Source organism: Elephas maximus, chromosome 16 (genome assembly GCF_024166365.1).
Source record: "Elephas maximus indicus isolate mEleMax1 chromosome 16, mEleMax1 primary haplotype, whole genome shotgun sequence".
Lineage (NCBI taxonomy): Eukaryota > Metazoa > Chordata > Mammalia > Proboscidea > Elephantidae > Elephas > Elephas maximus.
The window spans coordinates 69,783,837-69,810,363 of record NC_064834.1 but is presented as its reverse complement, the minus strand read 5'-3'; the positions used below and the strand labels follow the sequence as shown (position 1 = coordinate 69,810,363).

The window sequence follows — 26,527 nt, the reverse complement described above, 5'->3', positions numbered from 1 at the left end:
ACAAAAGTAAACCAAAAAGACAACTCCCATCTTCAAGCACTGATGTTCTAGAGGGGAAAACACAATAAACAATAAAAATATCTAGAATGGTGGTCTGGGGACCATGGTCTCAGGGGACATCTAGGTCAATTAGCATAACATAGTTTATAAAGAAAATGTTCTACATTCTACTTTGGTGAATAGCATCTGGAGTTTTAAAAGTTTGTGAAAGGCCATCTAAGATGCTCCACTGATCTCACCCCATCTGGAGTAAGAGGGAATGAAGAAAACCAAAGACACGAAAGATTAGTCCAAAGAATCAACGGACCACGACTACCACGGCTTCCACCAGCCCGAGTCCACAGCACTAGAAGCTGCCTGGCTACCACCACCGACTGCTCTGACAGAGATCACAACAGGGGGCCCCGGGCAGAGCTGAAGATAAATGTAGAACAAAACTCTAACTCACGAAGACTAGACCTATTGGTCTGACAGACTGATGAAACCCCAAAAGTATGGTTCCGTTTTAATTCAGTACTGAAGTCACTCTTGAGGTTCACCCCTCAGCCAAAGATTAGACAGGCCCGTAAAATGACTAAATGGGTACACCAGTCCAGGGGTAAGGACAAGAAGGCAGGAGGGCACAGGAAAGCTCGTCATGGGGAACACAGGGTCCAGAAGAGGAGAATGTTGACACATCGTGGGGCTGGCAACCAATGTCACAAAACAATATATGTATTAATCATTTAATGAGAAACAAATTTGCTCTGTAAACCTTCATCTAAATTACAATTAAAAAAAAAATACCTAGAATGTTTGGAAGGAAAATAAAGACCAAGCAGCTAGAGCAGAGAAGTTCTAGATGGGATTGTCAGGGAAGTCAATCTCTCCACGTCAATTTTTTCATCTGTAAATTGAGGAAGATAATTGTACCTATTTCAAGGTTTTGTTGATCACACATGACACAACCTGAAACGTGAGGGGGTAAGGGTTCCAGGCAGAGGGCTAGTGCAATGGCCTTGAGGCAAGAGCTGGTTTGGGATGGATGAGGAATTGCAGAGAGGGTCACGTGGCTGGAAGGGGGAAGGAGAGAATGGTAGTGGGGCCAGGAGAACCTGATGGGCAAGTTAACAGCTTTGGATTCTGTCTGAGAGATTTCAGAGGTTTTGATTCAACTTGTTCTAGAAAGGCTCGGCTGGATTTGTGAAGCACTCGAGGGTAGAGCCAGCAGAATAACAGGGTGCTGAGCACCATGGTCCAATCATCTATGCACGGGGTGTGATGGAAATGAGAGGGGGCGCCCCCACTCAGCTGTGGGGGTCAGGGAAGACTTCCTGGAAGAGGAGAGGAAATGAGCTCTTGGAAGCTATAGAAAAGTGAGCCAGGTGAGCATAGGGAAAACAGTCTCCTAAGAGGGTGCTTAGAAGTCATGTGGGCCTGAAGAAAAACCATGAGCGTTTCCTGTTCCTGGAATGGTAAGGCCAGGGCTGCAGAGGTATAGCGAGCCAAGGGAGAGGGAGGCACTTGCCCTTGGATGCAAGTCCAAAGCAGGGTTCTACACGAGGCCAGCTGGGGATCATCCCCCCCTAGTGGAAGAGTTGTGGGTAGCAGAAGGCACAAATTTAATTAAGAGGTTGTCCCTGGGCACTTGTTACCCTCAATATGCAGGGCTTGAGGGGGTGGGGGGGATAGGCCAGCTGGGTGCAAATAGCTAGTCCTGAGCACTTCCAATGTGTCCAGTGCTCTGTTAAGGGCTCTTACATGTTTTATGTTGTTTGATTTAGCAAAGACCTGAGATAGGTACAACTGACCTCATTTTATAGATCGGAGAATAAACAGGTGGGAGAGAAACTTGTCCAGGGTCATAGCTAAGGAAGTGGTGCTGCTGGGCCTCCAACCCAGGACTCTGAGCCCCCCTGAGCACCTTAAATACACTTCTGGCTTCCAGGAATTCAACTGTACACAGACAACCCCACCCACCCCAAGCTGGGACAGGCGCGGGGAGGGAGAGTGGAGGCTTCTGTTCCCCCACAAATTGTCCCTGTGTGATCTGGGACTCAGCAGAAGGAGTTGGACTTGTCCTGGGGCTGAAGAAAGACTGTGGGGCTGAGAAACGGTGCCTGTACCCAGGGCCATATCCACAGGTTTGGGACAGCTGGGGCTTGATGTAATACTCTGTTGCTGCCCTCTTAGCTTTTTTTTTTTTTTAATGATATTTTATTGCATTTTTGGTGAAAGTTTACACAGCAAGTTATGTTCCCATTTGCCAATTTACCCACAAGTTGTTCAGTGCCATTAGTTACATGTATCAAAATGTGTCAACATTCTTTTTAATTGTGGTCAGTTTGTTCCCTTCCCAGTACTCTAATTCCCCTGCACCCTTATATTCTTGTCTTTGCTTTTGAGTAACTGTTGATGTTTTCGCTCATACTGTTGGTATCCTCTATTTTCCGCCCCAGTCTGGCGATCGCAGGGGATAGGCTCCGTTCTAGGTTTAAAGAGTGTCTCAGGGCTATAGTCTCAGGGAGTCCTCTGTTCTCTTCCTTTTCTATGTTCTGGAATAGTCTGAGTAGAAGTGTCAACTCTTATCTCAATGTTTAGAAGAATTCTCCAGTGAAGCCATCCATCTTGGCCTAAGCTTTTTCGTTTGTTTGTTTTAATGACATCTTCAATTTCTTCTTTTGTTATGAATCTACTTAGATTTTCTACCACTATTTGTGTTAGTTTAGGTATGGAGTGTGTTCGCATTTTTATTTTTCACGAGCCCTGCAGATTAAGTAGCAGGCCCTAATTATACCGCATACTGTGTATGCGTGACCTTGTGGGCAATGGATAAGATTTTCCAGGGTAATGTCCATAAAACAACAAAAAAAATTTTTTTTTTTTAATTGCTGGTAAAATGCGGCAGAAGGCCGGGGCCAGGTTGTTACTGTGACACGAGGGCTCCGAGAGGTGACCCCTCTGCCGGCCTGGAAGCGGCCGAGCCATCCACTGTGCGGAGCGGGCAGAGCAGGTTGAGGACTAGGCCCGGCGCCCCGGGCGGGAACGGCGGGCCGGGCGGGAGCAGGGATCCGGGACCGGAGCGCGGAGACCAGGCAGGAGCTGGGGGAGGGGCGCGGCCGGGAGGGCGGAGCCCGGGCGAGAGCTGGGGGAGGGGCGCGGTGGGGAGGGCGGAGCCCGGGCGGGAGCTGGGGAAGGCGCGCGGCCGGGAGGGCGGAGCCCGAGCGGGAGCTGGGGGAGGTGTGCGGCGGGGAGGGAGGAGCCCGGGCGGGAGCTGGGGGAGATGCGCGGCGGGGAGGGCGGAGCCCGAGCGGGAGCTGGGGGAGGGGCGCGGCGGGGAGGGAGGAGCCCGGGCGAGAGCTGTGGGAGGTGCGCGGCGGGGAGGGCGGAGCCCGAGCGGGAGCTGGGGGAGGGGCGCGGCGGGGAGGGAGGAGCCCGAGCGGGAGCTGGGGGAGGTGTGCGGCGGGGAGGGCGGAGCCCGGGCGGGAGCTGGGGGAGGGGCGCGGCCGGGAGGGCGGAGCCCGAGCGGGAGCTGGGGGAGGGGCGCGGCCGGGAGGGCGGAGCCCGAGCGGGAGCTGGGGGAGGTGCGCGGCCGGGGGGGCGGAGCCCGAGCGGGAGCTGGGGGAGGTGTGCGGCCGGGAGGGCGGAGCCCGGGCGGGAGCTGGGGGAGGAGCGCGGCCGGGAGGGCGGAGCCCGGGCGGGAGCTGGGGGAGGTGTGCGGCCGGGGGGGCGGAGCCCGGGCGGGAGCTGGGGAAGGCGCGCGGCTGGGAGGGCGGAGCCGGGGTCAGGCGGACGGGGCTGGGCGCGCCACCGGCTCCTTCGGGGCGCTGCCTCCGCGGGCCGCCGCTGCACCAGCACAAAGGCCCCGGGAAGAGGAGGAGGAAGCGTGGGGCCAGCGGCTCCCAGGGCACAGCGCCGCCCTCATGGAGCCCAACGTGCGCTTCTGGATCACCGAACGCCAAGTACGGCCCGGGGCGCAGCCGCGGGGCCGGGGACAGGGCCTGGGGGAGGACGCGTGGGCAGCCCGCGTGGGGTCGGGCCTCCGGAGCAAGAGCTGCCCACCCGCGCTCGGCGACCTTGCGCCACCGACGTGGCCGCTCTGCACACGGGTTCCTCCTCCCGGAAGTGGGCTTGGAGCGCGACCCAGCACCTGCCCGACCTCGGTCCCACCGGCTTACAAAGCCGGGGGAGGACCAAGGGGAATCCCGAGCTTGTTAGGTGCCCACGGTCACGCTGTCATTGTAGACATCGCTTCGGTCCCAGGCTGGGGCTGGCAGGGTCGCCACAAGGTCACCGTCCAGGTCGCCCTGGCGGAGGAGTCCACCCTTGGCAGGTGTCTGTCCTGTGCCTCATAAGCTGTTCCTGAGCAGCATATGGAGACCAGCCTCCCAACCTTGGCTCTGCCGCAGAGCAGGAGACCCGGAGGCTTAGGCAGCCACCCATCTACCCAAGTAACGGGTCTCAGCGTGCGTTGGAAGGCAGCGCTGTCCAGTAGAAATAGGAAGTAAGCGACAGAGGTGCTTTAAAATGCCTCAGCTACATTTAAAAAGGTAAAAAGAAACATGAAATGAGTTTATTAATACAGTAAACCTGCAAAGGCCGAAACCACTGTAAAGTCAGAGAAGGAAAACTCAAATATTTTCCACTGACAGGATAGAAAAGTTGTAAGACTACATGCTGTCAAAGGTGGAAAACTTTGGAGACCAGGAAAAACAAGGCAGTCTCTTTAGGCTCTCACAGGTTTCACTGTGTCTTGTATTTAACCCAGTAGATCAAAAATACTACCATTTGAACATGCAATCAATAAAATTATTTTTATCTTTTTCTGTATGAAGTCTTCAAAATCCGGTGTGCATTTTACACCCTGAGTACAGTACTCCGTTGGGCCCAGCCACGTTGCAGGTGCCCCATGGACACGTGTGCAGCCTCCTACTAGACAGCAGGGCCATGGGGTGTTCTCTTTCAGGCCCTTACCTGAAGGTGGGGAAATTGAGAGGGGGCAGGGAGTTCTAGTTGTCCCTGGAGAGAGGGCTTGTTGCAGCAGCCCAGCTTACTTCCTCCACCTGTGACCTGGCTATGTTACCGAACCCTCACTGGGATGTCCGGGTCTTCATTTCTGGAGTTAAGTCTCACAACTGCCAAAAGGGCGAGGAAACAGATTCTGAGGCCTTTCTCGGTACTTGTTTAAGGTCATGTGTGCGATGTTCAGGGTCATGTGTGGGAAGGAACACAGGCTCAACTGATCCCAAAGCCTGGGCTTTTAACTCTCAGGAGCAATCTGATATGGAAGTATTTAAGAGTACAGGCTGCACAGTCGTTTCCTGGCTGTCTTGCATTGAGTACATTAATGAGCCTTTCTAAGCCTCAGCTTCCTTACCTGTAAAATGGGGCTATCATGAGGTGACACACAGAACAGGCAGAGCATAGTCCAGGGCCCTAGTACCCAAAAACCCAGTGCCGTCAAAGTAGGTTCTCAAAAAGCATGTTAATTTTACTATTATGCTGTATCTTTGTTTTTGTACTATTAACCTTTTTTGTTTGTTTTTCTTCAAGTCTTTCATTCAAAGATTTCTTCTGTGGACAGAATTATTAGACCCTATAAATTTGGTCATTTCAGTTGTAAGTATTTTCTTACTTTCAGGGATAAGAGATTTCACATTTTATTCTGAAACTTGAAGATTGTGTGGGCCCCCTCCCTTTTTTAATTGTTGTAAAAGTCTTGTGTCTCTTTTGGAAGCAGTTGAAGTAACAGACTTTATATATTATTATTTTTTCATTTTATTGTGCTTTAGGTGAATATTATTATGTTTTTATTCCTTTTGAATGAGCTCGTTAGATTGGAAGGATGATAAATAGCAGTGTACATTGGAACAACAGGTAAGGCCGAGCCCTGAGCCAGGTGCTGGTGACTCAGAGATAATTGAAACAAACCGGCCATGTAATGGAAGACAGATTAGCAATGCTGGTCACAAACCATGAACTGGGAGCTGTAAAGGAGGGGCGTGGCAGGGAATTGGAGGAACCACCACTCGTGTCAGTTTGTCGTATTGTGGCGGCTTGTGTATTGCTGTGATGCTGGAAGCTGTGCCACCGGTATTTCCAATTCCAGCAGGGTCACCCATGGTGGACAGGCTTCAGCGGAGCTTTCAAACTAAGACAGACTAGAAAGAAAGGCTTGGCGATCTACTTTCAAAGAGTAGCCAATGAAAACTCGATGGATCACAACAGAATATTGTCCAAGATAGTGCTGGAAGATGAGCCTCCTAGGTTGAAACGCACTCAACAGTGGACTCAAGCATGCCCACAATCATGAAGATGGTGCAGGACTGGGCGACGTTTTGTTCTGTTGTACCTGGGGTCACTGTGAGTCAGAACTGAGTCAGGCAGCTAAGCACAACAACGGAGAAAATGCTAGACTCTGTGGGTGGGGTGGTTGAGGGAAGGCTGAGATGAGCCAGGCAGGGAGGAAATGTCAGGGAAGAGAGGTGACCTTAAGCAAAGGTCAGGGTCAGAGCAGGTCACAAAATCACCAGCGCTTTTAGAGCTGGGAGGTGAGGCAGACCTTTAAGGGTTTTGTGTGTTGTTCAAACAAGAGGAGGTTGCACTTATCCTACGGGGCAGGTAACTAAGATGGAGCTGTTTGTGTTTCAGAGGGTCTCTTTGGTAGCCTGTGTTGAGTAACCACAGAAGACCATACTGTAGGTGGAGCAGTCAGTTCAGGGGGTGGCCCGGTGTCCAAGTGAAAGATGGGGAGCGTTTGAACCAGGTGTGGCTGGGGAATGAAGAGGAGTTGCCCTGTCACCAGCAATAACCTGAAGGGCAGGAGACAAAGGACACTCCCTTATTGTGCTCAAAAAACTAAAACCAAACCCTTGGCCATCAAGTCAGTTCTAACTCATAATAATCCTTTGGGCAGAGTGGAACTGCCCCATATGGTTTGCTAGGAGTGGCTGGTGAATTCGAACTGCTGACCTTCTGGTTAGCAGCAGAACTCTTAACCACTGTGCCACCAGGGCTCCACCATCAGTATAACCCCCCCAAGAAAACCAAACCCATTGCCATCAAGTTGATCCCAACACATAGTGCCCCTATAGGGTAGTGTAGAGCTGCCCTTTAGGGTTTCCAAGGCTGTGAATCTTTATGGAAGCAGACTGCCACATCTTTTTCCCATGAAGTACCTGGTGGGTTTGAACCACCAACCTCTCAGCAGCCTGAGCACTTAACCACTGTGCCACCAGGGCTCCTTCTCCATCCGTATGGCAATAGTTAAATAAAATGTGGTACATTCATACCATAGAATTCTGATTAACTGTTAAAAGTAATGAATTAGATAGATACTATATGTTAAATGGAAACATAGAGTATCTCTGATGTTTAGTGGGAAAAGCAAGATGCATAAATGATAGCACTTTTGGAAACTATACTAAAAAAATGCCTTATATTGCTTATGGTTACATGTATTCATGTATTGTTGTTAGCTGCTGTTGAGTTGGCCTCCTGATTCATGGCGACCCCATGCAGAACAGAAAAATGCTACGTGGTCCCCCATGATTAGCTGTGGATTGAACTGTTGTGATCCACAGATGCATAGATTTTCACTGGCTGATTTTTGGGTGTAGATTACCAGGCCATTTTTCCTAGTCTGGCTTAATCTAGAAGCTCTGCTGAACCTTCAGCATCATAACAACATACAAGCCTTCACTGATGGACAGGTGGAAGCCACACATAAGGTGCATTGGCTGGGAATCAAACCCAGTCTCTAGCATGGACGGCAAGGCTTCTACCACTGAACCAGCAGGTAAGTAAATGAACTAGAAGGTTAGACCCAGAACGCATACCAGTGGTTACCTCTAGGGTGGTAGAATGGGGAGGGATTGAGCCTGGGGGCAATGGTTCTCTCTTGTTGGGGGGGGGGGAAAGAGAAGCAATATGATGGAATGTTTGCAGTTGTCAATTCCGGGTGATGGGATTATGAATGTGAATAAGTCTTATTTGTATTTTTTGGTAAATTTATTTTCTCAAATTAAGAATACAAGAAGAGAGAACACAAGGCTGGAACGACTAGATGTGGGTGAAGGAGAGGGAAGGGACTGCCAGGTTTCTGACTTGAGACACTAGGTGGATGGTGTTGTCCACTGAGAGAGTTACTATCAGAGAAGAACAGGGGGCAGCAGCAGTGGGGTGGGCTGTTGGAGCGGTCTGGGAACTGGGGAGGTCTAAACCTGAATTACACCTGGAATTTATCCTGTTGGAAACTCCCAAGAAGGGGAGAACCGAATTCCCCTTGCCTCATTGAAATTAGATGTACAGTTTAGATACAGTGTGTGCTGATAAGTGATGGTGTGATTCCCAAATCAGTGGACGAATCCGAACAATGATGAGATCGTTGCTTCATCTTTTTTTAATATCTGTTTGTAGGAAAAAATTGAAAAATTGAGGCAACTCTTAGCAACAGATGAAGCCAGAGAGGACATGAAGAACGAGAAGGTGTGTCTGGATGCCCAAGTATACCTGGTTCAGGGCTGGGAGGGTTGCCTTCAGACGATTCTGCTTGAATAGTCTGAAGTCATGCATCGTTTTGGTCGTTAATCATATAATTGTAATCTTATCATTGCCCCTCCTCCCTAGCCCTGGGCTTATAATTTGAAAAGCCTACAGGATCAGCTTTCAAAGCTGGGTTGGGTTTTTAAATGTAGTTAGAATTCTTTCTCATAAACCAACTAGAAGGAGCCCTGGTGGCATAATGGTTAAGTGTTCAGCTGCTAACCGAAAGGTCAGCAGTTAGAACCCACCCAGCGGCTCTGTGGGAGAAAAGACCTGGCGATCTGCTCTCATAGACATTACAGCCTACAAAACCCTACGGGGCAGTTCTACTCTCTCACGTGGGGCCCCTAGGAATTGGAATTGACTCTACAGCGCCTAACAACAACAAACCAGCTGGAGCGGGGTTCCCCCTGCGTAGCAGGTATTAGCGGAGGTTCTCTGTAGCTGATTCCCAGAAGCCCCAGAGCAAACCCCAGAATTCCGGCAGGACTCCTAAATCAGAATATGATTCCTGACAGAGACAGTGTTCCGGGGCCGGGTTACATTCCTATGCAAGTGGTCGAACCAAGTGTTTGTTATCTCCCTTGTACGGACCTAGTGGTGTATGGAGCTTTCTGGAGGCCACAGACATCAGCCCCACAAGGCAGCCTGTGGAAAGCTCCCATATTTAACTTGGCTTTTCTAAGAGCTTGTTGGGGCCTTTGGCTGACAGCTTGACTAATGGTATGGTCATCTACCCACTTCGCACTGAGTAGGGGCAGGCTGGATTCAGAGACTATGGAGTTGCAGAGCTACAGGGCTGACTGGTCTCTTTTGCAGGGACAAGTCCGGTGTTGAGAGGACCTAGAGTCCACTCGAAGGTCAGAATAAGTTAGGACTTTTCAGTGGCCTGGTTGTTTTCTGTGTGGGTCCTCTCTTTGCTTGTTGTTAGTTCATTTGTTTGTTCATTCAGCATCTGATTCATTTGTTTCGATTCACTCTGTCCACATTCTGGCCTTTATTTTGTGAAAGGTAGAGCAAAGAGGACGCCAGAAATGAGATTGGTGGGGAGATTTTTTGCAGCCACACCACCTTACGAGCTATTGCTTGTTTTTTGTCTTTTTAGATACAAGAGGCTTGGAAGAGAAGTCTTGTAAGTTTCAGCCCTGTAGTAATTTTTAGCCTCTAAAATAGTAAAGGTCCCTGGGTGTCGCAAATGGTTGGCACCGAAAGGTTGGTGGTACAAATCCACCCAGTGGCACTGTGGAAGAAAGGCCTGGTGATCTACTTCTGTAAGGTTGCAGCCATTGAGAGCCCTGAGGAGCCCAGTTCTGCTCTGATACACGTGGGTCTCCATTAGCTGGAGTTGACTCTACCACAACGGTTTAAGATAACAAAACCAAATATCGTTTGTGTTTACTCTTTTGAAGTCGACGGTGCATCCTGACAATAGCAAACTGATCCCCGCTCCTTTTCGACCTGCAGGTGAGTCAGTTTTTTTTCTAGAAGGATTTCTAGTGATGGGTTGGGAAACCACAGCTTTTTAATGTTAAGGGTTTTGGGGTTGACAGTGGAGAAGAGCAGGCTCGGGGATGGATCTGTGTTCAGTCCTGCAGTGAGGTCCTGGGCGATGGGAGTGAGGGGACAGGCCTGGGCTGGATCCTGCCCTGGTCCGTCATGCCCCAGTGAGCATAGCAGAGTATTTCACTGATGGTTCCAGAACACATGACTTATAAGAGCTAGCTTTAGGAATGCCATTTATCATCTTTCATTTTCACCATATCTAACTAAAGTAAAGGGAATAAAACCCCATGATCATATAGGGCCCTGCCACTCTAAAACTCTCTCTCTCTATGTTTTAAGCAAAACACTGGAAACAGGATAAATATCCAACAATTTGGACTGTAGTTAAATAATTCAATAATAAAATGAAGTAAGTCTTACGTGCTAATAAGAAGGATGGATCTCAGGAATTAGTATTAAGGAGCAAAACGCAAAGTGGAAAATGGTGTATAGTGATCCCATTTGTATAAATCAGGGATGGGGGGGCGGGGAGGAAGGGGAAATGTATACATCCTGATAAACCAAAGCCCATTTGCTGTTGGATTCCAACGCATGGCAGCCTCATGTGTGTCAGCATAGAACTGTACTCTGTAGGGTTTTAATGGCTGATTTTTCAGGAGATTGCCAGGCCTTTCTTCTGAGGTACCTTTGAGTAGACTTGAACCTCCAACCTTTCGGTTAGCAGCCAAGCACTACCCAAGGACTCCATATATCCTGATTTAAAAAAAAAAAAAAATTGCCATTGAGTCTGTTCGAACTCACAGAGACCCTATAGGACAGGGTAGAACTGCCCCATAGGGTTTCCAGGGAGCAGCTGGTGGATTAGAACTGCTAACCTTTTTGGTTAGCAGCCTGAGCTTTTAACCACTGTGCCACCAGGGCACCTGATAGTCGTGTTAGAAAACTGACCTGAAGGGATGAACAAGAAACCATTAACAGTGCTTACCTTTGGTAGAGTGACCAGCAAGCCTGGTGGGAGACTCATGTTTTTCTGCACTGTGCAGGTTTAATTTTGTGCCATATCACATAATTATTATTTTTATTTGGAAAAAAGAGTAAAATTTCCTTTGTGGCCGATGACATCAGGAGGATGATGACGTTTTCAGGTGTGCGGTGCCACTACCTATCTTCTCTCTGCCTTAGCAGCTATACTCACTGACTGCTCTTCTCTTCTTTGCCAGCTTTCCTGCCTTTCACGGGGCCCTTGGTGAGTAAACTGCCGCTCACCATTAAGAAACGGGGAGTTTAGGATGATTCCCACCAGCTCCTGACAGCAGCTGGTGTCCCTCCAGCTCTAGACCCTGTCCCGTTGACCCCCAACCCATGACCCTTGTCTGTCATTCATATCCACCCAACCCCAAACACATACACTCCTATCCCATCAGGTGTCCAGGCCCCTTGAAGGCCCACAGTGTCACATGTGATCCTTGTTTTGAACACCTGTTGTGGGGGAGCTCAGTAAGATATGCCCACAAGCCCCAGATGATGGTTTGTCAACCTCTCACCCCAAGTCTCCTCCCATACAGGCCCTCAATCTAGGACCTGAGTTGCCCTCAGTAAGGCCATCCACCTTGGCTCTCATGAGGTGCTTTTGTCTACCTCATTCATTCCCCACTCCTTGCACACCTGCCCTGTGCAAGCCCATACTTCTGAGCCGCCGTGCCAGATTGTAGGTCTTGGGGACAGGGACCGTGGTGAGGCCCCGGTGTTTACAGAGCAGCTAGTTCAGCATCGGTCTGCCCTCTGACCAGTGGCCCCTGCATCCTCCGCCCTCCTCTCCTTGTCCCAGCTCCTTGGGGGCTCAGCTGTGCGTCTGCCCTGGAAAGTTCCGGGCTCCTGTAGGCTCTGCTTCCCTGCAAACACTTATGTCTGTTTTACTTTCTTCCTGAAAGGTATTTTTTTCGATGATGCCATCAAAAGGGATAAAGTCCTTGATTTTACCTCAGGTAGCCATTATTTCTATTTTCTGATTACTAACCTCCATTATGCTAGAAACCAGAATGTGTTCAGTTTGCCTGTGTCTCTCTGCAGCTTTCCTTCTACACCTATACGACAGTCTTCAACATGGTCAATGGAAACCCAAGCTATGTGAGTATTAGGAGTCTGAGGGGGCGTGTAATTTTAGTATTGTTTCTTCTAAAGGTTTTTTTTTTTTTTAAACGATCCTTGCTGGGTAAAATTACGGAATTTGCTAAACGTGTGCTTTTATTTTTCCTTAGCATCATCGCCCACAAGACAGTCTGTTACTAGGGGCAGGAGTAATTGCTTCGTCAACCTTTATTGGAGTAGGTATTTTTAAAAATATGTCGAACCTCTTTTATTCAGAATCCAAAAAGATTTATTCTGATTTCAAATTTAATTTCTACCCCAACTTAAACAATTTAGAAAGTATGAATAAGACATAAAGAAGAGAAAATAAACGTTTACTGTAATCCTATCAGGAGTCCCTGGGTGGTGCAAATGATTAACGTGCTTGGCTGCTAACCAAAGGTTTGGAGATTCAAGTCCACCTCGGAAGAAAGGCCTGGCAATTTACTTCCAAAAGAAGATCAGCCATTGAAAACCCTATGGAGCACAGTTCTCAGACACACATGGCATTGCCATGAGTAGGAATCAACTGGTTTTATAATCCTATCACTCTGAAAAAATAACCATGTTAACATTCTAAGTTCCTACACATATACTCAAATTAAAAAAATAACTTATACTGCACAACATGTTATGTGAACTGTATATTGTTTTGGATATCAGGACACAATAACGGTTACAAGTGTTGACTGTGGCGTCAGACAAACCTGTTTAGAATCCTGGCTCTGACCCTTAGGGACTCTGAGCCTTGGGGTACTCCTCTGGTAAGCAGGGAGAATTAAATACAATACCTACCTTGCTATTACAAGAACTAAAACAAAAACACATGGGAAAACCCTGGCCTGACCTGTATCAGGAACCAGGGAAAGGTTAGCTCTCTGCTGTTGAGTCTGTCCAACTGATTTTTGGTCTCATGAAATTCTGATTTTCTCTTATTTTCTAGATAATTCCTAACTTGGCACAAATGAAGTATTCCTTGGATAACTATCTTGTTCGCTTTTTGATCAGAAGAGCCCTTCCAGTCCTTTTACTCGGTGAGCAGGAAGGGCTGGGGCATGCAGTCTGGGGTTTGTCTTTGTGGCCTTCGAGCCTTTCTCTGTCACCAAAGCCACCCGGGTTCCTCGTCTGTGATGTGGCCAGTGACAGCCACCATTGGCAGGCTGAGTCTGAGAGGTGACACTTTGCCTGCTGATACCCCATGTCTTAGTTCCCTATGGCTGCTGTAGCAAAAAAACACCAGAAATGGGTGGCTTTAATACACAGACATTTATTTTCTCAGTTTAGGAGACTAGAAGTCCGAATTCAGGGCACTGGCTCTAGAGGAAGGCTGTATCTGTCTGCCCTGGGGGGAGATCCTCATCTCAGCTTTTCCAGCATCCTTGGTGTTCCTTGGGGACCTCCAAGTGGCATCTGCCTTTCCCCATTTGTGCTTGCTTCTGTGCCTAATCCGCTCTTGTTATGTCTCAGAGGTGATTAGGTCCTAAGACACAGGCTACACTGATACGGCCTCGTTAACATAACAAAACCCTATTCTCAAATGGGATTACATCCACAGGTATAGGGCTTAGGATTTACAACACATATTTTTGGGCGACACAGTTCAATCTATAACTCCCCTTAAAAAAAAAAAAAAAAAAATCCATTGCTGCTGAGTCAGTTCTGACTCATAGTGACCCCATAGAGCAGAGTAGAACTGCCCTATGGGGTTTCCTAGGCTGTAAGTGTTTCCAGAAGCCGACTGCCACATCTTTCTCCCATGGAGCAGCTGATGGGCTTGAACTGCCAACCTTTTGGTTGGCAGCCAGGCACTTTACTCACTGCACCACCAGGGCTCCTTATACCCTTTAATTGTCAAAGGATGAATGCAAGCCTGGAAACCCAAATTCCTTTTTAAAGACTCTCTGTAAAGCTCTCTAATGCATTATTTCACTTACTCCTGATGAAGAAATATGGGTGGGTAATATTATTCCCATCTATAGATGAGGAAACTGAGGCACAGAGCAGTGAAGTAACTTTCTCAGGATCACACAGCAAGCAAGCAGTGGCACAGGGATTCCAGCAAAGAGAGTGACAGAGATATTAACTGAGTGGTTAAGTTTGTCAGTGTGAGAATTCACTAGTTCATGCTCCAAATTTGGGTTTGGTATTCATAGCAGTGTGGAGAGTTGGCAAAATGATGTCACTGATGAAATTGGTGAAATTGCTTTATAGAAACCTGGTCAAACCAGATTAAGCAAAGAGGGGGATGTATCTCAGGGATCTTGGAGTTCTCCTTAGAATCCTATCAGAGAGGGGGGCTGGGCGTCAGCGTATGGGAACCTGGTCCAAGACTGAGTGGCTAGCAATTCTGCTCCCAATTTCAAGCCCCCCCCCCAACCCTGCAGGAGAGAACATAGCTGGCCCAGCCGATGGCAGGGAGCACCTGAGGGCTGGGGGAGGCATCTTCAGAAAGAGGCTGGAAGTGGGCAGACCTGAGATGCTCTTCAAGCAAGCCGAAACTCATCCCTCGTGTGTGTCCCTTCTAATCCTCAGCCCAAGTCAGTGGGATGAATGTTCTGGCATCCCGAAGTTTGGAGACCACTCAAGGCATCAAGGTCATGGACAAAGAAGGCAAAGTCATAGGCTGTTCCAGAAGAGCTGGGGAAAAGGTAGGGGGACACGACAGAGCTGTAGCTGCTTGCCCTTTGGGTGAAGAATCGAATTTTCTGTTTAAGAACTGGTAACAAATTCATGTCTCCCCTCAACCTTTCCTCATCACCCGAGAGAGATTTTGCGTTTTGCACCCTGGTATGTGAAAGATGGGCACCCAGCGACTGCTTGGCTTCTGTCCCTGTGGGAGGTCTTGTTCTCCAAGCCTGGCGTCTGCCCTCCCAGGGTGAGCAGACTGGGGACACCTTTGCAGGCCACTCCCCTCCCAGACTGCTCTGCACTCCAGGAAGTCGTTGGGCTCCTCTCTCTCTTCACTCCACAGATCAGGTTTTCTTAATATTGGCATTTTTTTTAATTGTGGTAAATATATATATTTAACAAAACATTTGCCACTTCCACAGCTTGACTCCTAACCTAAGGATTGGGGGTTCAAACCCAATGAGCAGCTCCACAGAAGAAAGGCCTGGCAACCTGCTTCCGTAAAGGTTACAACCAAGAAAACCCTATGGAGCCGTCCTGCTTTGTAAGGCGTGGGTTCAGCATGAGTCAGAATTGATTCCACAGCAGCAGGTTTTGTTTTTTTGTTGTTTTTGGTTATGTGCACAATTCAGTGACGTTAATTACGTTCCTCATGTTCTGTGGCCAACATACTGTCCATTTCCAAATGTTTCCATCACCCCAAATCTTCATCTTTAAGGATCGGTTTACTGTCCAGGATGGTCTTAAGAAATCCAGTGCTCTGACCTAAGATTTCTACAAAACGCCTCAGTGTGTAATAATTTTTTGCTATTCAGTAGTTTATTCTTTTGCCCAATTCAACACACTGGTTCTGTGTGTATTTAGCTCCCAGTAGCTCTTAACCACTGTATTTTTAACAGATGAGGTTTTTGTAGGCCTCTGTGAAATGACTCTAGCTAAAGAATTATAGTGTGAGGCAGTTGTCTGGAAACAGCATGAAGAGCAGCGTGGAAGTGCCCCAAATACGAAGTGAAGGAAATAGCTGGCTTAGCACAGTGTCCACATCCAAGGGGAGTCTCTTAGCCAGCTGGACAGCCTTCTCCTGCCCAGCATGGCGGAGGAAGAGAAAGTTGGAAACGATGGCTGTTCGTTCAGTCAGTAAATACATAATTATTCGGCTCATGAAACATGTTACTCTCAATCCTGTCGGTGACTTACAAATCTGAATTATAAGCCATCAGATACATACGGCAGTATTTTTGTCATATCTAGTAGCATGTCTGAAAATACTGGCCACCTTTCTAATGAATTACAATAGAGATTCAATGATTACAAGTTACAAGGAGAGAAATTGCTGCCAGAAAGGAGAATGATATCTCTGGGTTTTCTAATGAAGGTTCATGTGTTTAAAGAAGACACCTAAAGAGACTTTTTTTAAAAAGCTATGATATGGTTTATTTCAACATATTAAACCAAAATACAACAAAACAACTTCTTACTTTGGAAACAGCCTGAATTCTATATATGCAGCGTTGGCTTGATGGACAAAAATGTATTTTCTCAAAAAATATTTAGGTATACCACACCTAACAAAACTTTCTGTGTATACAGTAGATACCAAATAACTTTGCTAGATGACTAGACATTTGGAAAAAATCTAAACAGTTGTGAAACAGAGTCAAATGCATAAATTAAGAATATTGTGAGCTTAATCTAAAAAAGACTTTGGATTGTTATATTTTCACCTGTACAAGAAAAATTATTCATGTCTTCCATTTTCACATATTTTTTTATTGTAAAACCAATATGTAACACAACACCTGTATTTTTCTATTTTTATTTTGGTGAAAATATACACGGCAGAACACACCCCTGTTCATCAGTTTCTGCATGTACAATTCAGTAACACTGGTTACATTCTTCATGTTGTATCGCCCTTCTCACTCTCTCTACCCCATACTGTCACCACCATTGACTTAGACTCACAATCCCCTAAACTTCTCATCTGTGCTTTACAGTTACTGTTGACAGGTTAATCTCATATAGATAACTCTTTGAACTACTGCAGTGCTCATGTCCAACATCCTTTACTGATGTAGCTAAATAATTATTTAATTTAAAGATGACTTCAGGGGATAATTTTAGTCCGTGCTTTGAAGTTTTTCTCAGAGTGATAGATTCGAGGGTTCATCCAGTCTCAGTAGGGCCAGTGAGTCTGGATTCTGTAAAAATTTGAAATTCTATTCCACATTTCACCCGCTTTTGATTAGGATTCATCTATTGATCCCATGATCAAAACGTGCAGTAATGGTAGCTGGGCACCATCCGGTCCTTCTGGTCTCATGGCTAAGGAGTCAGTTGTTCATGGAGGCAGTTACACCTACAGCACAACACACACACTCACACACATAATTTTTTTTAACGCCTCTATTTTGAAAGACATTTGTAACAGCTTTATTGAGGCGTAATTTACATACTATAAAATTTGTCCGTTGTGAGAGTAAAGTTTGATGAATTTTAGTAGATTTACACAGTTGTGCAGCCATTACCACATCCCGCTTTAGAACATTTCATCATCCCCAAGGTTAACTCATGTCCACTTGCAGTCAGCCCCCACTCCCATCCTCAGGCAACCACTGATCTGCTTTCTGTCTCCATTGTTTCGAAGTCATAGAATAGTCTTGTGTCTAGCTTCTTTCACTTTTGAGATACACTCATGTTGTAGCATATAGCAGTAGTTTGTTCCTTTTAATTGCTGAGAAGTATCGCATTTGGAGTCCCTGAACAATACAAATTGTTAGTGGGTTTGGCTGCTAACCAAGAGGTTGGAGGTTCGAGTCCACCCAGACGCACCTCGGAAGAAAAGGGTGGTGATCTGCTTTCCCAAAATCAGCTATTGAAGACCCTATGGAGCACAGTTCTACTCTGACACACATGGGGTCACCACAAATTGGAACTGACTCCACAGCAACTGGTTTTTTAGTATTCCACCGGGTGGGTGTACCACATTGTGGTTTTTTAGTATTCCACCGGGTGGGTGTACCACATTGTGGTTTTTTAGTATTCCACCGGGTGGGTGTACCACATTGTGGTTTTTTAGTATTCCACCGGGTGGGTGTACCACATTGTGGTTTTTTAGTATTCCACCGGGTGGGTGTACCACATTGTGGTTTTTTAGTATTCCACCGGGTGGGTGTACCACATTTTGGTTTTTTAGTATTCCACCGGGTGGGTGTACCACATTTTGGTTTTTTAGTATTCCACCGGGTGGGTGTACCACATTTTGGTTTTTTAGTATTCCACCGGGTGGATGTACCACATTTTGGTTTTTCGTTCCCCAGTTGATGGAGTTGGACTGTGTCCAGTCATTTGCTGTTATCAATAATGCCGTTATGGATATCCACGCGCAAGTCCTCGAGGGGACATACATGTGCATTTCTCTTCAACTCCCTTGTACCTTCACGGTGTTAGGAGTGCTGTGAACTGCTCATCAAGCTGGAAACCCTGGTGGCATAGTGGTTAAGAGCTATGGCTCCTAACCGAAAGGTCGGCAGTTCGAATCCACCAGCTGCTCCTTGGAAACCCTGTGGGGCAGTTCTGCTCTGTCTTATAGGATCTCTATGAGTCGGAATTGACTCTACGGCAGTGGGTTTGGGTTTTTTTGGGCTCATCAAGCTGGAGAGTAGACTGAGATGGTTTGGAGGATTACGGTCATGGTTTCATGGGGCATCTCAATTAATTGGCTAAATAACATGTTCAGTGCTCCTGTTCTACCTCCTAGTTTGTTGAGTAGTGCCTAGGGTCTTAAAAGCTTACAAGTGGCCATCCAAGGCACAACAGTTGGTCTTCATTCACCTGGAGCAACAGAGGAAGAAGGAACATCAGGAATAGGAGGAGGATATGAAACGTGTGGCTAATTGCCTCCATGAACAACTGCCTCCTTTGTCATGAGACCAGAAGAACTAGATGGTGCCTGGCTACCATGACTGAACTTTTTTTTTTTTTTTGTAATTTTTATTGTGCTTTAAGTGAAAGTTTATAAATCAAGTCAGTCTCTCATACAAAAATTTATATACACCTTGCTATATATTCCCAACTGGTCTCCCCTCGATGAGACAGCACACTCCTTCCCTCCACTCGCTCTTTTTCGTGTCCATTCAGCCAGCTTCTGACCCCCTCTGCCCTCTCATCTCGCCTCCGTACAGGAGATGCCAACATAGTCTCATGTGTCCACTTGATCCAAGAAGCTCATTCTTCACCAGTGTCATTTGCTATCCCATTATCCAGTCCAATCCCTGTCCGAAGAGCTGACCTTGGGGATGGTTCCTGTCCTGGGCCAACAGAAGCTCTGGGGACTGTGACCACCAGGATCCCCCCAGTCTCAGTCAGACCATTAAGTCTGGTCTTTTATGAGAATTTGGGATCTGCATCCCACTGCTCTCCTGCTCCCTCAGGGGCTCTCTGCTGTGTTCCCTGTCAGGGCAGTCATCGGTTGTAGCCAGGCACTATCCAGTTCCTCTGGTCTGAGGCTGATGTCGTCCCTGGTCTTTGTGGCCCTTTCTGTCTCCTGGGCTCATAATTACCCTGGGTCCTTGGTGTTCTTCATTCTCCTTTGCTCCAGGTGGGCTGAGACCCATTACTGAACATTTTGATCAAAGATTTTATAGACGAATTCTGATCAAAGGGGGAAAATGGAGAACAGGATTTCAAATCTCATGGACTCCAGACTTCCTGGAGTCATGAAGGTTCAATGAACCCCTGAAACTACTGCCCTGAGATAGTCTTTAAACCTTAAACCAAAAATATCCCCTGAACTCATCTTAAAACCAAGACAATAGTTTAGCTTAACTAGAAGAAAATGTCTGCCTTGAACATTATGCTCTTTTAGGAACTATCTGTATGAGATAAGATTGACAACAGCAACTTAAAATAGAAACCTTAGGGGACAGTGAATTTATATAAATGAGGGAGGAACAACTCAGAAAAGGAGGAGGAGAATGGTTGGACAGCTTGAAGAATGTACTCAGTGTCACTAAATGGTACATATAGAAGGTGTTGAGTTGGTGTACACTTTGCTGTGTATATTCTCATTAATAACAAAAGAGTGAGAACAGATGTTCATTAATCAGTTCTTCCCGAGCTCCTTTCCCGTCTGCCAGGCACCGTGTTTGGCTTGCAGACTCAGACACTGCCCAGTCAGGTCCCTTCTCTCCAGAGCCCTCGGCTCCCCAGCGGGTGGTGGCTCAGGCCCTGCCAGCTCTCTAGGGTCTGTCTCACTAGCAGAAACTTCATTTTTCTCATAAGAGCCAATTTAAGGGAAAAGAAGTTTTGACGGTCTGCTTTTTTAAGAAAAACTTTATCTTTCAAGAATAAAGTGTCTGCAGCTGTGCATAAGCATAAGCATTCTTTCATCACGTCCCTGTCACTGAAAGGTTTATTTTCTTTGGCTAAAATTTCAGAAAGTGCGTAACCGGCACTATCTGATTGTAACAGGGCACCTTTGATCAGGCTTCAGGGGCCTCATTTATGTCTTCTCCCAGACTGGCCTTGTAAGCTGCTCAATTGCAGACTGTGATGATTGTGAACGGATGCACTATCCCAAAGCCTCTTAATGGCGGCTGGCTTCGTTGGGCCGACTTCCCATGGCACATGAGACAAATGGGAGAGGCCGGCCTCAGCCCACTGACTTTGAAACACAACATACCCGGCAGCCACTTTTCCCTTCCTGAAGCTGAGCAGTTTTATTTTATATTCCCGAAACTTTATTCCAAAAACTTCCCTCCTCATCTCCCTCTGTCCCAGTGGAGGAAAGATGTTCCCCTGCAGAGGGAATGGCAGCCAAGGGTCAAGCAGAGGGTGGGGAAGGGTGGAAGGAAATGAGTTCAGGGAGGTAGGTTGCAGCCAAGTCATGGAACCCTGGAGTGAAGAAACAGAGGGCAGGGGACGGCAGTGGTGGAGCGACTGCCTGTCTCTCCTGGGCGGAGGAGCAATGTTCGTAGAGTTGAATCTTTGTTACCCAGGGGCTGGGTTCTAAAGTCAGCATGAGAGTAAAAGCCACCTATAGTCAGTGTTTCCCTTGAATATGTGTTAAATGCCATAGAGTATACATGGTTTTGTGATATAACCCAGCAGTAAAGTGTATGTTTAAATGTTTAACAAATAGAGTAATGTACACTATAAAAATCCCTTGGTAGCGTAAATGTTTAGGTGCTCAGCTACTAGCCAAAAAGTTAACAATTCAAGCTCACCCAGAGATGCATCAGAAGTCAGACCTGGCGGTCTGCTTCCAAAACACCCTTCCTTGAAAACCCCATGGAGCAGTCCTACTGTGCACACATGGGGTCACCATGAGTCAGAATCAACTCAATGGCTATTAACACACTGTAGAAAAGGGGAGCAAAATGTTATAACCTATACTTACATGCTTATGCAAAACAAACTTTGATAGCACAGCATTTTTCACGTGTCCCAGTTGATAGCAAAACGCTTTTAATTGCTCAAGGGAAAGGTGAGCACACTCAGGTGGGCTCGGGCACGTTACATGCAGGTGTGCTGCCCAGCCAGGGAGCTCTGAGGTGAGCTGTTGTAGGATGCGTGCACTGGCAGGTGGTTGTTGTTGTGTGCTGTTGAATCGGAATCCGCTCATAGTGACCCTATAGGACAGAGTAGGACTGCCCCACAAGGTTTCCAAGACTGTAATCTTTACACACCAGGTCTTTTCTTCCGTGGAGCTGCTGGTGGGTTTGAACCACCGAGCTTTCAGTTAGCAGCCAAGCGCTGAACCATTACGCCTCCAGGGCTCCTTGCACTGGTAGGGGTGGGATTGATTGGGGAGCAGTCAGCATAGTGAGGAGGCCAGTGGCAGAGTCCTGGATTGAAAGGAAAATGTGGAGTGGACCTCAGCGTCGAATCCAGCATTTCCACCAAGGGGACTGCCTTGGTTCTAAGCGAGAATTTGTCTTTAAGCTGCTTGGACGTTCCTTGGACTTGGTGGGTATTTTGTTTATGGGGACTGATGGAGATTACTATCGTGGGGAAGCTAAAACCCCTCCCCAGTGACCCCTGGCACCAAACCCAGCTGTCCTCCATACGCCTGCCGAGGAAAGGTGCCTGTCAGGCGTTGCCTGCATCTCCTTCCATGTGGGATATTTTCCTGAGTGAGAAAGGAGAGCTGCTGTTCACTCGTCTCTGTCATGAATCGTTGGATCCCTAGACATCCTCTCACCCCATGTGTTAAGCTGCAGCCTTTCTGTTTCCTCCAGGCCGTCAAAGAAACAGCAGTATCCAGAACAGTGCTGTTTGGGACCTCGGCCTGTGTCCCAGAAGTCTTAGCATACTTTTTCAAAAGGTAAGAGGTCCACTCATTGCCCCAGGTAGGAGTCAACACGTGACAGTCGAAATCCTTATAAAACCTGTCAAATACTGAAGCTGGTGGGAAGGGTGGGAAGAAGTGGCTTTGGTAGCCTTCCTACTGAACATTCTTCATCACAGTTAGGACGGGGAGGCTGCGTTTGACACGCCATGAAAATCCAGATGTGCACATTTTGGCAAATCTGGACTCTGGCCTAGACTCTGCCATAGGTCAGCTCTGTGTCCCTGGGCACGTCTAGGGTTTGGATGATTTGCAGGTTCTTCCAACTCTGATGTGCTGTGAATATTGCTCAAGTCCCCGACCCCAGTTCTAACCATGCTTTAAATTTGCTTAAGTGCTCTGTGAATATTCTGAAAGCCATTGAATTGTACACTTGCAGAAAAGTTAGCGTACGTGCCCCAGAGTCAAGAGACTGCCATCCCTTTTGAGAAGCTAGAAGGGCGTGTTAGGAGTAGGGCTTGAGGATCAGCTGGGGCTCCTGTGGTTGTGAGAATCAGAAGCCCAGCTTGAAGTAGGCGGGCCAGCAGGAAGATGTGTTGGTCTCGCTGACAGATGTGGGAAGGGAGCATAGCCTGTGGCAGCTTGAACAGGAACTTCTGTGCTAGGGCATTCCTCCCTTTCTCTCTTTCCTCCCTTTCTTTCCTTCCTGGGTGTCTGCTGTCTGCTCTCTTGCTGCATATAGGCTTCTTCACATTTGATAAGGGACTCAGCTGCCCTCTTAGCTCATACCCTCACAGCTTCCTGATCAGAAAGAAAAAATAACATACTCTGGGGGTGGAAGGGGGTGTGTCTTCCACTCAGTTCAGAAACTCCCAGGGAAGGATTCTGATTGGCCCAAGTTGGGTCACATGCTCATGGTGGACTAACTCACTCCAGCCCCACCAGAACCACATACAGAGTGCATTTTCAGGAAGTAGGGGCAGTGTCCGGGGCCAGCTGTAATTCCCCATGCCCACCCCAGCTGGGTGAGTACAGACTGTTCTGTGATGGGGTCTTCTGGTCACTCTGGCTGGCCTTGGAGCCAGAGCTCCTGTGGAAGCTGGGGCCCTCCGGTCTGCCCCATAGTGCCTACATGAATGGCACAGGTTTCCTAGTGGGGTGCGGTGGTCCTGCTTTCCCAATGGCTTTGGGGTACCGGGAGGACCACATGCCATGGAGGGACCTCAGGTGGATCTTCTATCTCAACCCCTTACTCTCTGCAGCTGGAAAAAAAGCAAAGCTCAGAAAGGGAAAGCAGCATGCCTGAGGGCACACAATGTGTCCGTGGCCTCAGGACTCTGACTCCTGGGCCAGGATACCACAGTCTCTCACACCCCCAAAGGGCCTGGGTGCCCAGGCTGGGAGCACAGGCTCCAGGACCTCTGACCCAGCACGTTGGAGCTGCGGGATTTTGGACAAGTTACTAAGCAGGTCATTGCCTCTTTGCTTGTTTAGAAGAGGGGGATGAGGGGGCATTGGTGGCTCAGTGGTACAACTCTCGCCTTCCACGCAGGAGACCCGGGTTTGCTGCCCAGATAACGCACCTCGTGTGCAGCCACCACCTGTCTGTCATTGGAGGTTTGCGTGTTGCTGTGATCATGAGCAGGTTTCAGCAGAGCTTGCAGACTAAGATGGACTAGGAAAAAGTTCAAGATCTGCTTCTGAAATTCAGCCGATGAAAACCCTATGGATCACAGTGGTCCCGTCCACAACCCCTCATGGGGCTAGCACAGGACCAAACAGCATTTCATTGTGTTGTGCTTGGGGTCGCCATGAGTTGGGCTGACTCCTCAGCACTAAAAGGGGAGATGACACAAACGTCGGGGCTGTGGGGATCAAGTGAGAAACTGCGTGTAAAGTGCTTAGCACTGTCCATGCCTCGTAAGCCTGCACGGTCAGTGTAGCTGTTTTCATTGCCTGTTGGTGGGTTGGTGGGAACCAAGGAAGGAACTTCAGTGGTACAGTGGTTAAAGTGCTCTGTCTTTAACTGAAAGGTTGGCAAGTCAAACCCACCAGCTGCCTCGGGGGAGAAAGATATGGCAGTCTGCTTCCATAAAGATTATAGCCTTGGAAACTCCTTGGGGCAGTTCTGCTCTGTTCTATAGGGTCACTATGTGTTGAAAACAGCTCAGCGACAATGGATGGCGTGTGTGTGGAAACCAAGGTGCAGGCCCAAATATCAGCTGTAACTAAGTTGCACACTGGAGAGAATTAGCCCCGCTGGCACACAGGCCCGCGTCTGCAAGCCCTTGTGAGGTTCAGCGTCCTCCGTCAGCGGCACCCTGTTTCTTCCAGGACCCAGCTTTTCCTGCAGAACCCGAGGTCCTTATGGACCGTGAAGCTGACCTGCAGCATCCTGGTCATGGGGCTGATGGTGCCGGTCTCCTTTAGCATGTTTCCACATATTGGACAGGTAAGTCCCCCCACTCACCCCTCTTGAACTCCTCTGCAGGCAGTAGTGAGTCCTGCTTGGAGGGGACAGAATTCCCAAGGCCAGAGTGAAGGCAGGAAGTGAGGTCCATCTCCCCTCCTGACCCCCCAGCCGTCTTGGGGTTTGGGGAACCTTGAGAATGCCCTGTTGAGCCAAGATGGGCACGGAGGTGGCTGAATGGTGGTCCTGGGCTGGGGGCGAGGGGGGCACCTCCTTGTCCTGCCTGTGGTGGGCGATTCATTTGCAGAGCCTGATGCTGGGAGGGGTCCTGCCAGCTGCCCAGGGCAACTTCCTAGATGCGCTGTGGGGTGGGGTCTTTCAGTGTGGACAAGGGTGTGTCCCATCCAAAGCTCCTTTCCAGTCGCTGCTTGTCCCTGCCAGTGTCAGCCGTGCATTTGCAACCTTGTTAGACTGGAAAGACACCTTTGAGCCCAAGGGGAAAATCTGGACATGGCTGAGCATTAGATGGTATTAGGGGATTCTTCTTTATGGCCGTGGTGGTGATAATGCCATAGTAGTTATTTTATCATTTGTAATTTCATACTAAGGTATCGGTTGGTGAAATGACACATCTGCGGATTACGTTAAATTAATTAAAAAAACCAAATCTGTCTCTGTTAAGTCAATTGATACATAGCAACCCTACAGGAAAGAGTAGAACTGCCCCATAGGGTTTCCAAGGAGCGGCGGGTGGATTCGAACTGCCGACTTTTTGGTTAGCAGCCCCATCTTTTAACCACTGCAGCACCTAAAGTACCTTGGCAGGGGAAAAAAACACACAACTGAGTGTGGGAGATGCTTGATGACATAAGATTGGCAGGTTGCTAATAGTTAAAAGCTGGGTGCTGAGTACGTGAGGGTTCATTATATTATTCTGCCTATATTTGGTTATATTTGAGATTTTCCATAAAAAATATGGTTTTTGCTATAAATTGGGCATCATTAAAAAAGATGGATTATAAAATAGTTGCTTTTGAAAATGAGTTTTACCTTGGCTTCTAAGGCAAGTTACTGAAAATAGAATTGAACTCTGTTTTTCAGATACAGTGCAGTAAGCTTGAAGAGGAAATTCGGTCTTCAACGGAAGAGGCAGAACTCTTCTATAACAGGGGTGTGTAGGGCAAGTTTTAGGTGAATCTGTCTGCTCCATGCTCGAACAACTCCCCCCACCCCAGGTTCACGTTTGGATTACCCCACCAAGTCTCTGGGACCCCCAGTGTCCAGGGGGTCCAGGCTGAGGGCACTTCAGAGCTGTTCCTGCCTGGGAATTTTGAACCTGGATAGGAGAAGAAAAATGGGAGGGGGAGTGTCCTGGGTGACACACCCCCACAGGGTTTCTGGAGGGACAGGTGGTATAATAATCATTTTTCTGTTTGTTCATCAGCCTGTGAAAGTAAAGTGTAAAATTACTAATAAACTTGCAGACCTTGAAAATAGCCTGTTGGGCCAAGGTGGGCATGGAGGTGGCTGAATGTGGTCCTAGGCTAGGGGGTGGGGGGTTCCTCCCTGTCCCACGGTGCCGGATCCACTTGCAGAACCTGAGGCTGGGAGGAGTCCTGCCAGCCCACCCAGGGCATCTCCCCAGATGTACCACGGGCTACACAGGCCTTTCAGGTCTGGTCAAGGGCATATGCCCCATCCAAAGCTCCCCTCCAGTTGCTGCCTGACCGTGCCAGTGTCTGTGAGGATCCCTCAGGCCCAGGGCACAGGCATTAAATAGATGGTGCAGCTCATGACAAAAACCCTCCCGGGGCGATTAAGGCCTCCATCCCCCAGAGCCATGCCGTTACCCTACTTAGCTTGCACCTATTCTGGGCAAGTACTTAAAGTCTATCACGCTCCCCCCCGCCCCAAGTCCTTTCTTTCTCCTCACTGGGAAATGACCCCACCTCCTGCTTCACGGTGAAAAACACACCCTTGGCCAGGAACGGAACCTGCTGGCACCAAATCTGAAAACCTCCTTCCACCTGCACCTGTCCCTTCCT

The 26,527-nt window shown here is 48.1% G+C and overlaps 1 protein-coding gene across 2 annotated transcripts; it reads left to right on the top strand.

Moving 5' to 3' along the window:
* Nucleotides 1–3,751: 3,751 nt before the first annotated feature.
* Nucleotides 3,752–25,998, top strand: SFXN4 (sideroflexin 4). Of its 2 annotated transcripts, XM_049855642.1 has the most exons (14): nucleotides 3,752–3,941; nucleotides 5,533–5,598; nucleotides 8,398–8,466; nucleotides 9,629–9,655; nucleotides 9,933–9,987; nucleotides 11,247–11,272; nucleotides 11,958–12,011; nucleotides 12,097–12,153; nucleotides 12,285–12,350; nucleotides 13,097–13,187; nucleotides 14,686–14,801; nucleotides 22,023–22,108; nucleotides 24,407–24,524; nucleotides 25,584–25,998. In XM_049855642.1, the coding sequence occupies exons 1-14, from the start codon at nucleotides 3,903–3,905 to the stop codon at nucleotides 25,659–25,661; spliced, it is 948 nt and encodes a 315-aa protein (XP_049711599.1). In that variant the 5' UTR covers nucleotides 3,752–3,902; the 3' UTR covers nucleotides 25,662–25,998. The 2 variants fall into 2 exon arrangements, with proteins under 2 accessions (XP_049711599.1, XP_049711600.1); XM_049855643.1 differs by lacking the exons at nucleotides 3,752–3,941; nucleotides 5,533–5,598 and adding an exon at nucleotides 5,611–7,777 and having other exon boundaries at nucleotides 25,584–25,996.
* The last annotated feature ends 529 nt before the right edge of the window (nucleotides 25,999–26,527 follow it).

What these genes read in the sequence shown, in the direction of transcription:
- SFXN4 (XM_049855642.1), top strand. Translation starts at nt 3,903, where the DNA reads ATGGAGCCCAACGTGCGCTTCTGGATCACCGAACGCCAA. An exon ending in TGCCTTTCACGGGGCCCTTG is followed by an intron (nt 11,273 to 11,957) that starts GTGAGTAAACTG and finishes TCTTCCTGAAAG; the next exon opens with GTATTTTTTTCGATGATGCC. An exon ending in CCAGAAGAGCTGGGGAAAAG is followed by an intron (nt 14,802 to 22,022) that starts GTAGGGGGACAC and finishes TGTTTCCTCCAG; the next exon opens with GCCGTCAAAGAAACAGCAGT.